Below are 16241 nucleotides of genomic sequence, written 5' to 3' on the forward strand. Positions count from 1 at the left end.
TGTCTGTCTGTCTGTCTGTCTGTCTGTCTGTCTGTCTGTCTGTCTGTCTGTCTGTCTGTCTGTCTGTCTGTCTGTCTGTCTGTGATAGAGGCTAACTAGAGGAACAGAAGTAACACATCAGAAGTAGAAGTATTTTTCATCTTCCGTTTAATTGTATTTTCTCTGAAAAAAAAAAAGAAATCTATCTCAAATAAAAGGAGGGCATCCCAACAATATGCCACACCCATAATAACAATGATCCACAAATAAACTTAAGGTAATAGTATCATAAAAGGTAACAGGTAACACTGTTAAGTAGACCGTATGCAAAGTCAGTACTGTATTCACTAGGAAAACTGGGCCTGTGTTCATAAAGCGTCTCCGAGTAGGAGTGCTGATCTAGGATCAGGTCCTCCCAGTCCATGTAACGTTATTCATAGTCTCTTCTCCGAGCCGCTGGAGCGCGCAGAGCCGAGTACCCAGAGTCTTATTCATTATGATCATAAAAGGTATAACTGATCCTAGATCAGCACTCCTACTCTGAGATGCTTCATAAATATGGGCCGTGGACTAGTACTAATAGCACCCGATACTCTACTACCTTTGACTAGAAGCCCATAGGCTCTGGTCAAAAGAAGTGCACTATATAAGGAGTAGGATGCTATTTCGGAAACAACCGAGAAGTTCAGTGACTGTATGTGTGCTTCTTTTCCCATACAGAGCATGCATGCAACACAATTATGATGAAAGCAACCCAAAATAAGGAACCATTTTACAGATGGTTGAAGGAGGGTCGGAATGGATGGATGGATGACAGTGGTTGGACAGTACAGTGGGATTTCAGCTCCGCTCACACACCCTTCATGGCAGACACATGAAGTTTGGTGCAATAGAGAGAAGAGTTGTCATCATGCGGTGGTAATAGACGTGTTCCAGGTCGCCTACTGTACACTGTAGTCACGTTGTGCAGGGTATTAGATTGTCAGGTCATATTGATAGATTTACTGTAAATTCAAAAATACAGTATGGTGGAAGCTCCAGTTCTACATTGTTTATACCCACTAACAACTATGTGAACCTGTTTTCACCAAGCCAACCACTGCTTCCATATCTTCTATCAAAATGGAGGTACAGTATTTCAGGTTGACAGCAGGTGGATATGGTCAGGGCTGAACTGGCCTCAACAGTATCTTGTGAAATGAAAGGTCCAGAAATACGGATGATGTTTGAATACATCACCATGCACGTCAACGGATAAGAGAAAATCCAAAAAGGTCAGACTGCAACAGCGAAGATGTCGGTCGGTCAGGGTCGGTCGGGGTCTGTCTGACACTCACACTTATGAGGTGGAAATAATAGAAATGAATGATGACAAAACCACAAAAAGAACAAAACACCACTTCAAAATAATGAAAAATCTATACACATTGCATGTTTTTTTAAAGTGACTGAGCCAGTTAGAATCTTCTAGACAGTAGTTGGATTTTTAGCAGCAAATTCTCTCTTCCCCAATAAATATAAATGTATAAACGTCTCTTTTATTGGGCCAGTTTCACTGGGCCAAAACCCCAGGGGCCAAACCGTCTCTGGGACTGAACTATCTCTGACTGTATGACTATACAGTTAGCTGTTGAACAGGAACCTAGAAGACCATGCTCTGCCTTCTGTTCTTGCCGTTGCCTGAGGGAATAAACAAAAGCAAAGCACAAATTAATAATTTTAAGGGGACTATTGTGGTTTGGATTTTTATCATAAACCACTAGGTAAATGAAGACTATTAGGTGATAATAAATAAACACCCTTTTCAGGGTATTAATGTCTATTTAAATATTTGTAATTGTCTTTTGTTTTTGAAAAATGGAAAACATAATAAGTATTAATATTGATCCCTGGGGGACTCCACTCACCTGACTCGGGATAGTTAGAGTTCCTATAGCCAGGATCTCTCTGCAGTTGGACCTCCTTCAGCGTAAATAGGGATATGCCTGGCACACACACACACACACACACACACACACACACACACACACACACACACACACACACACACACACACACACACACACACACACACACACACACACACACACACACACACACACACACACACAAAAGAGAGAAAAGGAAAAAAGATAAGGAACCCACACCCCGCAGAACAGCATTACCATAGCCAGAACAATTAGATTTCCATATTTAGAACACTCAGAGCTTTGTTACACAGTTGCAGCTGACTACTTGAGTGTGCAGACTGCGGACTAATATCACTAGAACGGTAAGCAGAGCCTGCCAAGTCTCCAGCCCTGCTTCCATCTCATCACTCACTCTCTGGCAGTGTGTATGCGTGCGTCCCCAGGCTCCTGAAGTAGGGCTGTCTCATTGACTCGTCTGCAGACATCCGCTTCTTGGACTCGTACTGGAAAAGCAACGACAGAGAAACTTAACAGTGTGTGTGTGTGTGTGTGTGTGTGTGTGTGTGTGTGTGTGTGTGTGTGTGTGTGTGTGTGTGTGTGTGTGTGTGTGTGTGTGTGTGTGTGTGTCCCTCTATTGGAGAACTTGTGACAGACAAACATCACCACTCTGCAAATCAACTCCTGCCTACAGGAAGCTAAATAGTAAGTAATATGAATTAAATAAGGTACTGTACACATCTGCCTTCTGGTGAAGTTACTATAGACCATATTTTCACTAAGTTTTCCCTTACAATTCTATCAGTTTTGTGCAAGTACATTGTCCCAATGTAACAACAACATGTTGCTGTTTTTCAGATACAAATGTTGGAACAGTGGTGCAGCGCTTCGGATGATTGTTAATTCATTGAGTTAATGTGTTTTTATCCGTTGGAACTCACTTTTAGAAATGAAAGCAGCAGGTCGATGCCGTCAGTGTCCAACCTGAGAACAGAGGACCAGACAAGACAAGACCAGACCAGACCAGACCAGACAAGACAAGACAAGACAAGACAGACAGAGGCAGAGAGAAACAGGGAGAGAGAGAGAGAAATACAGAGGGGGAAGAGTCAAGGGAGAGAACAGATGGATAGGAGAGAGAGAAACAGAGAGAGATAGACGGTGGGAGGGAAAGAGAGGCAGAGACAGAGAGATTCACAGAGAGAGTGGGGGGGAGGTAGAGAACAGAGGGAGGGGTGTTAGATCAGTGGGAGTGACTCATGGTGGTGTAGCAAACTATAGGAAGGAAGCAGAGTCGACTATTCCACAGGATTTACTTCACAGGAAGTGAAGCGCACACACACAGAAACCAGCCCAGCACAAAAGCACAGCAAACACACACACTTTTAGAAAACCTTTCTCTTACAAAATCCTTTTTTGAAAGCAAAACGGCCAAGGTACTTCACTAAAAAAAGAAACACCTGGATTTTTACACATAAGCCATTTACTTTGGGAAAAGAGCTGACAAGAGACATCTGGTGTAGCTACTTGTTTGTGGGAATCTGGGGAAATCGCTTTGGAAAAGGTGTCTGATAAGGGGTGAAATCCTAACTTAGATTCAAGTCAAATGTTCACGTCGTCATGCATTGATGACAATTTGAGAACATCAGTGGATGTTGTTAGGACCATATTGATTCATATTAACCCCCTCAGCTCCAACCCCAGGCAGGCAGCCCTATGTACCTGGGCGCATGGTTGATAAGGGGCTGTGTCTTGTACTTGGGGAACTTGTAGGACTTGAACTCATCCATGGAAGAGATCCCAGGCCAGCTGTCCTCTGTAGGTGTGCCTGTTTCAGGGGGGGGGGAGAAGATTTTCAGACATACAGGAGAGCTTAAAGACCCAGTGCAGTCAAAAACATGATTTCCCTGTGCTTTATATACATTCCAACACTATGAGGTTGGAATAATACTGTGAAATTGTGAGAATTATGATAATGCCCTTTTAGTGTAAGAGCTGTTTGAAAAGACAGCCTGAAACCTCTTTGCCATCAACAGCTAATTTTCTGTTTTCCTCTCCTCACTCAGACCAGTCCAAGACAGTCCTAGCTAAATTAAACAATCACAGTGCGGTGCTTAATTGTTACCCATAAATGATTTGATATTGAGATAAAAACAGCTGCATTGGTGCTTTAACCATAAATGACTGCCTATGAACTACTTTTCCAAAGACAATTGTATGTGTGGTGCTGTGACATATACAAGCAAACTAAAATGATTAATAATGATTAATAATTCAATGACATATGTAAGAGAGAGCAGAGAGCAAATCGATTTAATCGTAGCATGTCGTATTGCGTTCCTGCCACCAGATGGCAGCACTCACCCAGCAGTCTAAAGATGAGATGCAGTTCGTCCTCCACAGTAGAACCAGGGAACAGAGGCCTCCCGGCAGACATCTCATAGAATATGCACCCCACACCCCTGGGGTCAGATGGATTAGGTTAGGGTTCAAATAGATGTAAAACAAGTCAATACCTGTCTTTATTAGGGGAGACTATACACCCCCCCCCCTTTCACTTCACTTTTCCTGCCCTTCACTGTAAATGAGGTGCATGGCTATTCTCATTATTCAGGGGTAACATATGGACCGGCAAAAGTGTGATAGATATAGGGGTCAAGATGGCTTTCAGTTTTGCATATATCATTCAGATTAGATTAAAAGATCATGGCTCATTATAACCCTCAAGCAACGCTCGTGGTTCTATGTTGGTTCTCTCATGGTTCTGGATCACCTCAGCCCACTCACCACATGTCTATCTGTGTGGAGTACTCCGAGGAGCCCAGTAGAACGTCAGGAGGCCGGTACCAGAGCGTCACCACCTCGTTGGAGTACGTCTTAGTGGGGACTGACTTGGCCCGGGCCAGACCTGGAACAAAATAACAACGAGGGACATTTCAGTCAGACTTTACTGAATCGGACTCAATGTCAGCAATCATGCCAAACTGAGCCAAGCTGACCCGGACTGCGCTGGCCTGGTTCCGCCTCCACCATAGTTGCTGGCACCAGATCATGTGAAAAGAAAATATCCGAGCCAGCTCAGCACAGTTCAGGTTAGCACGATAGTGTGAAAAGCGTATTTGAGGAACAACCAGCGTTTTCAACCCCTAGAACCCAGGGCAGAATGAGAACAGATCTCTCACCGAAGTCTGCCAGTTTGAGTTCTCCTCGGTCGTTGATGAGCAGGTTCTGAGGCTTCAGATCTCTGTGAAGAACCTTCCGTTTGTGACAGTACGCCAGCCCTCGCAAGATCTGGAACAAGAATATCTGAGCCAAAACAACAAAGACGTCAGCTCTCTCAAGGTAGTCAGATACTTGCAACTGTGTGAACACCAGCAAAAGTATTATTATCTTAAGCTATGTGAGTGGGGAAAAAGGGTGTAGTAGTTTCCCTAAAATCTCCATTAGATAAGAATAACTTTATTTTTCCAGAGAGAGAACTTCCATTTGTGGTGTGACACATTTCATTTCTTTGAGTTGACATTGCGCTAGTCACCAGCAGAGAGCAGAGTGAGGATGTTTTCTACTGCAGAAGGAGCCTGGTCTCTGTGGAGACAGGGAGGCCTTGGCAGGCAGCCTGTAGTGTACTGTAGACACTCACCTTGACGTTCTGCATGCTCAGGATGTTTCCACAGTCGTCCATGTACTGCTTCAGGTCCTTGTCCTGCAGGAGAGAAGGCGAGATGAGTCACTGAACACAGCAGCGACACAGAAACACCACAACACTATTCCCTCGTACCCTCCACATCAACTCGGGTACAGGTACCCTGTGAGTATAGCCAAGTTATCGTTACTCATTGTGTATTTATTCCACGTCTTTCTATTCTTTATTTTTTTATTTTTCTCTCAGCATTGTCGAGAAGGTCCCATAAGTAAGCATTTCACTGTTAGTCTACACCTGTGGTTTACCAAGCATGTGAGAAAAAAACGTTTGATTTGATTGATTTGACCAGGCTGTACCGTTCCTGAAACTATCATGTGCTGTCACATCCTATTCTACCTTCAGTGATATGAGGCGTCAGAAAGAGGTTGTTGTTCTCACCAGGTACTCGAAGACTAGCGTCAGGGACTTGTCTGTGTGGATGATATCGTGCAGGGTCACTATGTTGGCGTGTTTCAGGTCCTTCAGTAAGGACACCTCTCTGATAGCAGTGCAAGGTGCTCCCTCCTCGTGCTCCAGTCTGATCTCCTTCAGAGCCACCAGATTGTCTGTCAGTTTACTCCTTCCTTTAAACACTGTAGCATACGTCCCCTGGAGGGAGAGACGGGAGAGAGAGGGATGAGAGAGGGCGAGGGGGATGAGAGAGGTTGTCTATCAGTTTACTCCCCCCTTAAACACTGTCAGCACACATCCCCTGGAGGGAGAGCGGGAGGGATAGAGAGATGGGTGAGAAACTTGAACTTTTGAGTGAGACCTCACTTAGGGGTTAGGGTTAAACACCACATTACACGCCGGCCCCCATAAAACAAGAGGGATGAGCGATTCGAGAGACAGAGAGGGAGAAGGATGACAGTGAGTGAGAGAGAGAGGAAGGGAGTGAGAGGGAAAGAGGGATGAAAGAACTAACAGATCCAATTGGGCAGACAAGCGATTGTGCGTGTTTGAGATGAACTATATGACATTCGGACTGCGCAGAATTACGGCTCTACTAATCACCTTGCATCCTCATTAAAGGGGAAATGTGCAGTTCAAACAATAAACTATTCTGGAAAAAAGGTGAGGGACGGGGCTGGCAAAATGTAGCCACTCAAATTCATAGACAGAGTTATGAATGCAAAGACTGACCATCCATGATTTGAATTATTATTATTTTGCTATACAGAGTTGGTTTACAATACAATTACAATGTTTACGAACAGTGGAGTAAAACAACCATATATTTTAGGTTCTGATGGGGTACGACAGCTGAACTGAGCTCATGAGGCATTTATAAGTTATATTCTTCCTAGAATCAATGTCTATATCATTATTTTAAACGTCCAAAAATGGACGCAGCACAGCAGATTGCCCCTTTAACTAATCATTATGTGATCGAGATCGATTGAAATTCTGTGCTTTGCTCAAACTGATCCCCTCACACACTGATGTTCAGCTAAGAGTAGAGGTCAAGGCCTCTATTAATTCAATGACCAGGTGAAGGTGCAATGACTGAGTGTCTAAGTCTAATTAATGACCATGGGACACTGGCAGGTGTGGCCTTTAAGATAGCGGGAGATTTGGGAGAAGACAAGAGCGGAAACACACACAAACACAGATAGACACACACACACACACACACACCTCTCCTAATTTGTCCAGTTTGATGTAGGTCTCCAGCTTGCCGAATCCAATTTCTGACTAAGAGAGAAAAAGAGAGGAGTAAACAATATTATTAACGAGGCTTATGTCCTCGTTAGCAGTGACGGGTTCACACACACACACACACACACACACACACACACACACACACACACACACACACACACCACACACACTTCACAAATCCTTCTAACGGCCTCACGTGTGTGTGTTTGTGTGTGTGTGTGTGTGTGTGTGTGTGTGTGTGTGTGTGTGTGTGTGTGTGTGTGTGTGTGTGTGTGTGTTGTGCGAGAGAGAGAGCGTGAGTGAGTGAGTGAGTGAGTGAGTGAGTGAGTGAGTGAGTGAGTGAGTGAGTGCTTGCACATGTATGTGCATGTGTGTGCTCTATATGTTTCCATCCGATCCCTTCCTCCACTGACTGTGGCTAATTCCATCTAACACTGGACGGACCATTAGCCTTTATGGCACGAGAGGGAGCAGAGGAGAGGCAGTTTGGTGCATGTGAGTGGAAGCATGTGATTCGCTCAACAGAACAGAGAACCGTACTGTTCCTCTATTCTCATCCTGACAGAGGCAAAAGCATTAACACATACACTCACACACAGAACACAATTATGCAGTGTGCTCGCTGACAGATGCCCGAAGCATAAACACTAACATGGAGCACAGTTATGGAGCGGTGCTGACGCAGGTCACTCTGAGGCTAGATGTAAACAGATGACAACAGGCAGAGTAGAGGAGACAGTCCAGGTGTGAGCCCTCTCTCATCGTCAGTCTCTCTTGGGTCTCTTTCTTTCGCTCTCCCCCCAAAAAGTCTCTCTCAATCTGTTTTTCTCTGACCGACTAACAGTCTTCTCTCACACAGTTTTCATCTACATGTTGTCTGTCTATTTCTCTCTCTCTTTCGCTCGGTTTCTCTCCTAGAGGCGGCGTCTCGGGGGCTGGTCGAAGGAGGGGCTTATATATTATATATATGTCTCTCCTTTCTCTCCATCTTCCCCATCCTTCCCATCTCCCCAGTGTGTGTGTGTGTGTGTGTGTGTGTGTGTGTGTCTCCCACCAGTGATGCTCTTCGGGAGCGGCGGCTGAGGGGCTGGTCAAAGGAGGGGCTCGTCAGCTGTAGCTTCTCCAGGTAACCGTCTGGGATACGGATGTCAGCAGGCAGGGACAGACGCTTGTTCAGGTCCTACACACACAAAGAGAGAGACAGGGAGAGACAGAGAGAGAGAGAGAGACAGAGAGACAGAGAGACAGAGAGACAGAGAGAGAGAGAGAGAGAGAGAGAGAGAGAGAGAGAGAGAGACAGAGAGAGACAGAGAGAGAGACAGAGAGAGAGAGAGAGAGAGAGAGAGAGAGAGACAGAGACGGACAGAAAAAACAACAGACAGCCAGAGAGAAAGAGACGGTGTAAAACAGTGAGTAAACATGCTAGTGTAAATCTTGAACACACAGTGTTAAACCTTAGATAAACAGAGCAAGCTCCAAACAAATACTGTGAACCCTAAACTAAATGGTGGAAGAGACCCTTGGATCAACACAACCGCTGCTAGCCCCATGAACAAGCTACTTTAGACTCCATTAGCCCAGGGTTTCCCAAACCCGGTCCTGGGGACCCTCTCTGGGTGCACGTTTTGCTTTTTGCCCTAGGCACTACACAGCTAATTGAAATCATCAAAGCTTAATGATGAGTTGGTTATTTGAATCAGCTGTGCAGTGCTCGGTCAAAAACCAAAACGTGCACCCAGAAGGGGGCCCAGGACCGAGTTTGGGAAAATCTGTAGTAGTGTGTGTGTGTGTGTGTGTGTGTGTGTGTGTGTGTGTGTGTGTGTGTGTGTGTGTGTGTGTGTGTGTGTGTGTGTACGTACATCATGAAGGGTGGCCCCTGAGGCTGTGTAACAGACATGGGATCATGTTATCCCCAGAGGCGCCATGTCCCAAAACATGAGCCTGATGACGTGTTATATAAAAACGACTAAACACCCACCCACCCACCCTGGATAACTTCCCATAATGCAATTCCTCTATTTGTTAGATTACTGAATGTTAATATCTTTGGCTGTGTTAAATCCACTCCCACCCCTTCTGAAGCAACACCGAAGTCACACCGGGAAACATTCAACTGCATCATGTACGCGACACTATAAATACTGAACTTTCAACAAATGACCAGTGTTGACTCATATAAACCTAGTGTTGAGATAATCTACAATTTATTGGCATTGATTCCTATATATACTATTTAGACACTGACTGACTTGACCCTTTGTGTTTGTCTCACTGAACGTGACTATGACCTCATCTGACCTTTGGTTGTATGTTGTGACTTGCAGGATGTGGATTTATACTCCATATGTTAATAGAATATCAGTATGGTTATGCCTTAGGTAAGTGTTATTGCTGCTATTCCTGGACTGCCATTCTATTTGTTTAAATGACAGAATCCTATTGGTCTAATTTGATCCCTCCAATGCCAGGATTGGCGATATTGGGGGGAGGGGGTGTTGACCTCTGAACCCCCCACCCTCTCCAGTCGTCCAATCAGCCGGTCCTAATCTTGTACAACGGTGCCCATCTGGAACGTATTACAGTCTGTAATCCCAGGCAGTGATGTAATCCCAAAACAGCCATGCTTCCTCCCTAGTCTAGCACTACAGGAGTTGGGTAAGAAATCCCGCTCAGCGCTCAAAGTCCTTTCCAACAGCTCTGCTAAAAACCGCTCCACGGTCACAGGAAGAAAAGAAAAAAACTGCTGCTCCAAATTCACTCCATTTATTAAAATCACAATTTAACCAACACCCATCTATTGTTGTGACTACCTCGACCTACCATTTGGTTTTGAAGTACTGAAACCAAACCATATGATTTGAACGAAAAGTATTTGAATAAACATGAAAAGGTGAATGTAAGAAGTGTTCATAAATTCAAATAGGCTACATGTCATATTAAACAGCATATAAACACTCTAAATAGGTCAGGAGCCAGACAGGGATACTAAGGAACGAAAATGAATTATGAAGGCTATATTATCTCAATTATTTCAAGGCTTTAGCCTACAAAGAAATATATTGTGAAGCGTTTGCGAGTAGGCTGGTAGGAAGTCAGGGATATTAAGCGCAACATTTTATTTTATGAAATCATTATAGTAAATAAATTGTGCATATAGGCTGTGACTTACTTAGAATGAAATACAAATTAAACAAAACAGTGCCTTTGAATTCATTTAGATAAAAAAAACGAGTTTTGCCAGAGTCTGTGGGTTTCAGGCTCATGTGATGGTGCCTGGAGATCAGGCCAGCAGCAGAGAATACCCTCTCAGCACTTGCAGAACCACTGGGGATGCTAAACACCCTTTATGCCACTCTTGCCAGGCTGGGCAGGAATGCAGAGTTCTTTTTTTAAAATATATATATACTGTATGTAGCCATAAAGGTTTTTAGGCAAAATAACCCAATCAACACGTAAAGCTCCATGAAAGTTGGAATATGCCAGGCCTATTGGGCCAAAATCAATTATGGCCTTTTGTATAGATAATAGAACAAACATGAAGGAAACTTTTAAGAGATCAGATTTTTGGTTTCTAATGAGACAGTTAATTATCTACCCACCTCGTTCCTGTCTTTTAGCAGGTGCATGTACTGTAGCGTGGACTGTAGTAAATCCTCCGTTATGCTTTCGGGATATGTGTCTTTTCAGATTTCTTTTCAGATTTCACAATCATTCTTTAGTCACATCACAAGAAATGGCTCTTGGTTCTCATCTTTGTAGGTATCCTTTATTTTGCACCTGTGTGTGTGTTATCAGTTTCTTTATGAAAATATTTAGCGAACTCCATGACAGTAGTTAAAGCAAGGGGCTATTGGCAGCACACAAGTACACTAGAAATGCATGCTGGACTGGGCACGCCCTGAGCTGGTGAAGTGAGCGCTACTGGGGTGCTATCGGAGCGAAATTGGAGCGGCCGAGAAGGCCAACGTTCCAGCCTTTGGGAATCTCGCTCTGTGCCCCAGTCAAATTGGGCACGCTCCTCGCTCTGCTCCAGCTCCACTCGCATACTCTGCCACAGACACGGTGGAGGCTCAGTCACGGAGAACAGGGAATCCCCTCCTGCCATTTGGACGCTATGTGTTTTAAGTGTGGATGATGTATATGATCAGCCTGGGTACCAGTCTGTTTAAGTCATCATTCCACTCCATGCCACTCCTTGGAGTGAAATGTTAGCAAAACAGTTTCTGGATTTCAGACTAGTGTATGATGTTTTATACATTTTGTATGGTGGATAATATATTCTATTCTTCTCCTCTGTGCCTTACAGGCAACGTCACCCCGGCGTGCTGGTATGAGCTGTGTGATAGGCTCCAGGGAGCACAGCAGTGTGTACTGTAAGGATCTGCTATTGATGGAGCAGTGGGACAGAACGGCTCCTACTATGTATAGCTCCTTTCGCTCTCCCTAATGACACTTTCGCCACTCACCAGGGCATGTGATGTGTTGTGGTGCTCTGGGCTGAAGCTGTGCTGCCTGAAGGGAGCCAATCGGACGGCTCAAACCAACACACAAAAAGCAGGACTCTGTGAGTAGATTACGACAGGAGCTAGTTAATCTATTGTGGATCACCTACAGGAGGCAGACAGGAGAGACAGGTGGTAGAGTTTGTGGTGTTTCACGTTACAGTGTAGCCCCCATGAAATAAGCTGCTTAACATTTTTTGGGGGGGTTTGGTTGTTTTTAATATGGCCTGAACACTTGGCCTGCATCCCAAATGGCACCCTAATCCCGATGTTGTGCAGCACTTTTGACCAGGGCCCATATAGTGGACTTTATAGGGAATAGGGTGCCATTTGGAATCCAACCTTGGTATTTTGAATGCAGTGACGGGAGCCCCTGACAGATCTCCAGAGGTCCTGTGGTCAAAACAACCAATAAACACAGTTGGAGTGGACATCCAATCAGACGCTCCCCCTCGAACCTCACCCTGGTGATGGCCCAGCAAGTCGTAAAGAACATACGGTGGCTTCCCTGTCTCAGAGTTTAACCAGCGCACCGCACAACCAGACTCAAACCGGTCATATAGTACATTGACAGATAATACTCTCGCTCTGTACTGTCATACTACACTATTTTGATATAAAATCTAATAAATGCATCTTATTAAAGTTTTCTAGTCGCTCACACAGGTTTGCAAGAAATCAGAAATGCTTGTGTTTCTAGTTCCAACAGTGCCGTAATACCTAGCAATAGAAAATAAATAAAACAATACGGACAATTCAGAAAAAGAACAAAATAAGTTATATAGGATGAGCCATGACTAGAGTACAGTATATACACATATAAAGTGGGTGTTCGGAGTTTTCGTTATTTAGCCCTCCGAAAAGGCTCACCAGGAAGCACACAATGTCATGACTCGTGTTTTGTCCTTAATTTTATTTTAAATCAAATGACCACAGGTCATAAACCTGAAATACAACAAACAAATAATGACAATATATTATTAAGATATAATATATTATTCAAGTAAGATAATAATAATAATGAAAATAATGAAAATCAAACAGCCTGCAACACCATCAAAGATGTGACAAATCTGGCTTAAAACAGCACCGACTACATCACCCAGAATGCCCAGCGCCAGCGGAGCATGCGCACAGTGACTCTGCCGTCACAGGTTGCTATGGACGCTGTCACAGGACACAGAACCCATGCCACCACATCCCTCGTCCAAAGGATTTACACACTCACAAACGCAACATAATGCGGCACTCCACCATGGATCACCGAACCAAACCACCGCTATCACCACCGCTACCAGAAACCAGCAGAGTGCTCCGAACAATCAGCACAATGCAAATGGCTGATAATAATAGCCTAATGCTATATAGCATCTGGGTCGCTGAGCTACCGCACCCAGCGAGCTACAAGTTACTCCCGGCCAACTAACACCGACACAGTGAGGTAAACGTTCAGTGCACAAACATATAAGTGACTTAAACATTAATGCTAGACTGAATAGTTCGCAGTTACATACCAACGGGCTGTGTGCTCCTGATGATTGTCTACGGTCAAGTGATTACCAGGTGTTGTAATTTATGTCTCTAGTGAAGCTGCGCATGCGCACATAACGTAACATATCTGAGCATCTAAGAAACTTAAAGAAATCACTCGTTCCCCATTTAATTGAACACATAAGACCCATTTGCTTATCTTTTATCTATATATATATATATATATATATATATATATATATATATATATATATATATATATATATATATATAGTCTCAACACCTCCCACTTGGCCGACTGATCGAAGATCCAAGGAGGGCACAGTCTCTTGAGTCTCTCAGTGAGAATTTCAAACTAAAGTCCAGTTTTTGTAGGCATTTACAAACATGTATTAACTAAGGAGGTAGGCTCCACCACCTTTCCTCCTACTGAGTGTAGGTTTGCCCTCGAAGCACTCAGTTGCCTCCCAGGGTTACCCGCTAGCTAAGCAAAGAACACAGAGTCACAGTCTTTGGGTACCCATGGCGAGGACTTATCTTACCTCCTCTTGGTCTTCTGCAGGAATCAAGATCACCAACCTCCTCACATCCCTGCGAATGATTTTCGTGTGCATGGTAGAGTCCTTTCTCCGGGCCCTGGGAACCATGGGAGCAGGAAGACCCATGCAGGTTGTTATGTCCGCATCCCGGACAACCCCCTTCTCGTCTGGATATGTTGTAGCAACCCGGCCGAGCCAGAACTGCCCCCTCAGAGCGTGCTGGTCCGCAATCCAGACTAAGTCTCCAACCTTGATACTTCTCTCTGCTCGGTGCCACTTGTGTCTTATGAACAAGTTTGGTCCTGCCAGTTCGCTCCATTTCTTCCAGAACCTGTCGACTCCAGCCTGGACAGCCCTCAGCCTGCACCAAGAGCGGGTTTCCATGTCGATTCCGTGTATGTCTCCTCCCTGTCCGGTGCGCCCCAGGATAAGGGAGTTGGGGGTCAAGTACTCCACTGAGTCCTCTTGTTCCTGTGCCCTGGCGTCGATGGGTCGCTCATTAGTCAAGTTGGCTGCAGAGTAGAGAAGGGTCTGGAACTCCCCCCAGGTGTAGCAGCCAGTTGTTCCACCAAGACTGTTAAGAGCTCTTTTAAGGAGCTTGACAGCTGCCTCTGCTGCTCCATTCCTGTGTGGCGAGTCTGCAGGATGAAAGTCCCATTGCCACTCTGTGCTATTTCTGGCAGCCTTGTCTTCAACGGATGCCTTCTGCAAACAGGTCAGATGCTTGTGTAGCTCTCTCAGAGCAGGCCTGGCTCCCAAGAAGTTTGTGCCTCTGTCTGACCATAGCTTTTTGGGATGCCCCCTCAGAGCAGTGAACCGGGAGTAGGCCTGAAGAAAGCTCTCAGAAGACTGGTCGTCGATGAGATCAGCATGGACGGCTCTGGAAGTCATGCAGCAATACATGACTCCCCAGACCTTTTTCTTGGTTCTTTTCTTAACAGCGTCCCTCATTTCAAAGGGTCCAAAGAGGTCTAGTGTAGTATACTCAAATGGGTTCGCTCTACTGGTACGTTCCTGAGGAAGAGCGCTCATCACTTGCTGGCACAGCCGGGCTCTTTGCTTCTTGCAAGTGATGCACCTGTTGACCACCTTCTTCACTGTCCTCCGACCTTGCACAACCCAGGCCTTTCTTTTAGTGTGCAGCAGTGTGGCAGCCACCCCTTCATGATTCGCTTCGTGAGCTTCCCTCGCAAGCAAGGCCCCCAGCCACGACCGGAACGGGATTAAAGGTACTGCGGTTCCGTCTTCATTCCAAGACTGGACTCTACCACCACAAAGTAAGAGTCCATTGTTGTCATCTTTCATCACAACAAGGCGGTTTAAGGTCGTATCCTGAAAGTTCACGCCGTCTTGGGCTGCAAGGGCTAGGTCTTGGAAAGCCGCTGTTCTCGCTCCCACAGACAGCCTGGGGCCCCTCACCTCCCAGTTTGCTGAGCTCGAGGCTTGGTAGCTTGTCCTCAACCAGGATTCTGCCGCTCTTCGAACCCAGGCGATTGTTCCACACAATTTAGACAAGCTACTAAATCGTTCGGGCCCGACAAGGCGCACTAGAGCTACACCCCAGGGCTTCCTCTTTGGCCTCTCTACTGCTGGAGTTGGACCTTGGTCTTTCATCTGTGGTCGCGGTGCGGAGTCTTGCAAGTCTGCCCCAACATCAGTATTGCTGGGGCCTGACAATTTTTCTGCCTGAGACCTGGTGACTACAGCTGAGAACGCTCTTCTCTGCAACCTTTTAACGTCATCAGCCACGCTGGTCACTAACTCACTGGCCGTCTTCACAGGCCACTCAGCCTCAGGCCAACTCAGGAACTCTGGGCCTTGTTGCCACTCTGACCCTTCATCGAGTTCCTCAGGAGTTGCTCCCCTTGTGATGATGTCTGCTATGTTCAGGTTGCCCTCAATCCACCTCCAGTCTTCCACTGGTCCAGCCTTCTGGATCTCTCCGATGCGGTTAGCGAAGAAAGTTTGGTAGCCATAGCTATCCTTGTGAATTGCTCCCAGGATTGTTTGGCTTCCACGAAGTGGACCCAGTGTGCGACCTTGATGCGGCAGTGCTTTACAAGGTATTTTCTCAGGCGGATCGAAAAGACAGCATCACATACCTCTGCCTTAATCACGTCTCCTTTCTGGTTGAGAGGGGTAAGCTTTGCTTTTGACTCAACCAGCCTCACTATGACCCCCTTCTGCGTCTCCCAACGGAGATAGAGCACCACGCCGTAGGAAGCCTCACTCCCATCTGAAAACGTGACTCCCATTGGATGGCCTATGGCTCCAGTTGGTGTGAGGCTTCTTTTGAACCTGATCTGGGCAAGTCTCACATATTCTTCGAGGAGTCTTATGGAAGCCTCCCGTAGTTTTGGTGAGAGTGGGTCATCCCAAGTGTCCTTAACTGGACTGCTTATACTCGCTTCTTGGTAAGCTTCTCTCACAAGCATAACCCCTTTCTGCTTTGCGGGTGTGGCAAGACCAATGGGGTTGT

The 16241-nt window shown here is 45.5% G+C and overlaps 1 protein-coding gene across 2 annotated transcripts in view; it reads right to left on the reverse strand.

Moving 5' to 3' along the window:
- Nucleotides 1-130: 130 nt before the first annotated feature.
- LOC106573057 (cyclin-dependent kinase 17) overlaps nt 131-16241 on the reverse strand; it is a 63976-nt gene continuing 47865 nt past the window's right edge. For both annotated transcript variants that reach the window (XM_014147707.3, XM_014147709.3), the window contains exons 5-16: nt 8285-8410; nt 7207-7263; nt 5968-6177; nt 5527-5589; nt 5069-5192; nt 4674-4794; nt 4251-4348; nt 3609-3714; nt 2828-2870; nt 2302-2392; nt 1887-1964; nt 131-1659 (exon numbers count right to left, since the gene is read on the reverse strand). In XM_014147707.3, coding sequence (XP_014003182.3) covers nt 1622-1659; nt 1887-1964; nt 2302-2392; nt 2828-2870; nt 3609-3714; nt 4251-4348; nt 4674-4794; nt 5069-5192; nt 5527-5589; nt 5968-6177; nt 7207-7263; nt 8285-8410 — 1155 coding nt within the window. In that variant the 3' untranslated portion in view covers nt 131-1621. The remainder of the gene's footprint in view (nt 1660-1886; nt 1965-2301; nt 2393-2827; nt 2871-3608; nt 3715-4250; nt 4349-4673; nt 4795-5068; nt 5193-5526; nt 5590-5967; nt 6178-7206; nt 7264-8284; nt 8411-16241) is intronic.

This window comes from Salmo salar, chromosome 16 (assembly GCF_965601325.2).
Source record: "Salmo salar chromosome 16, fSalSal1, whole genome shotgun sequence".
NCBI classification, from domain to species: Eukaryota; Metazoa; Chordata; class Actinopteri; order Salmoniformes; family Salmonidae; genus Salmo; species Salmo salar.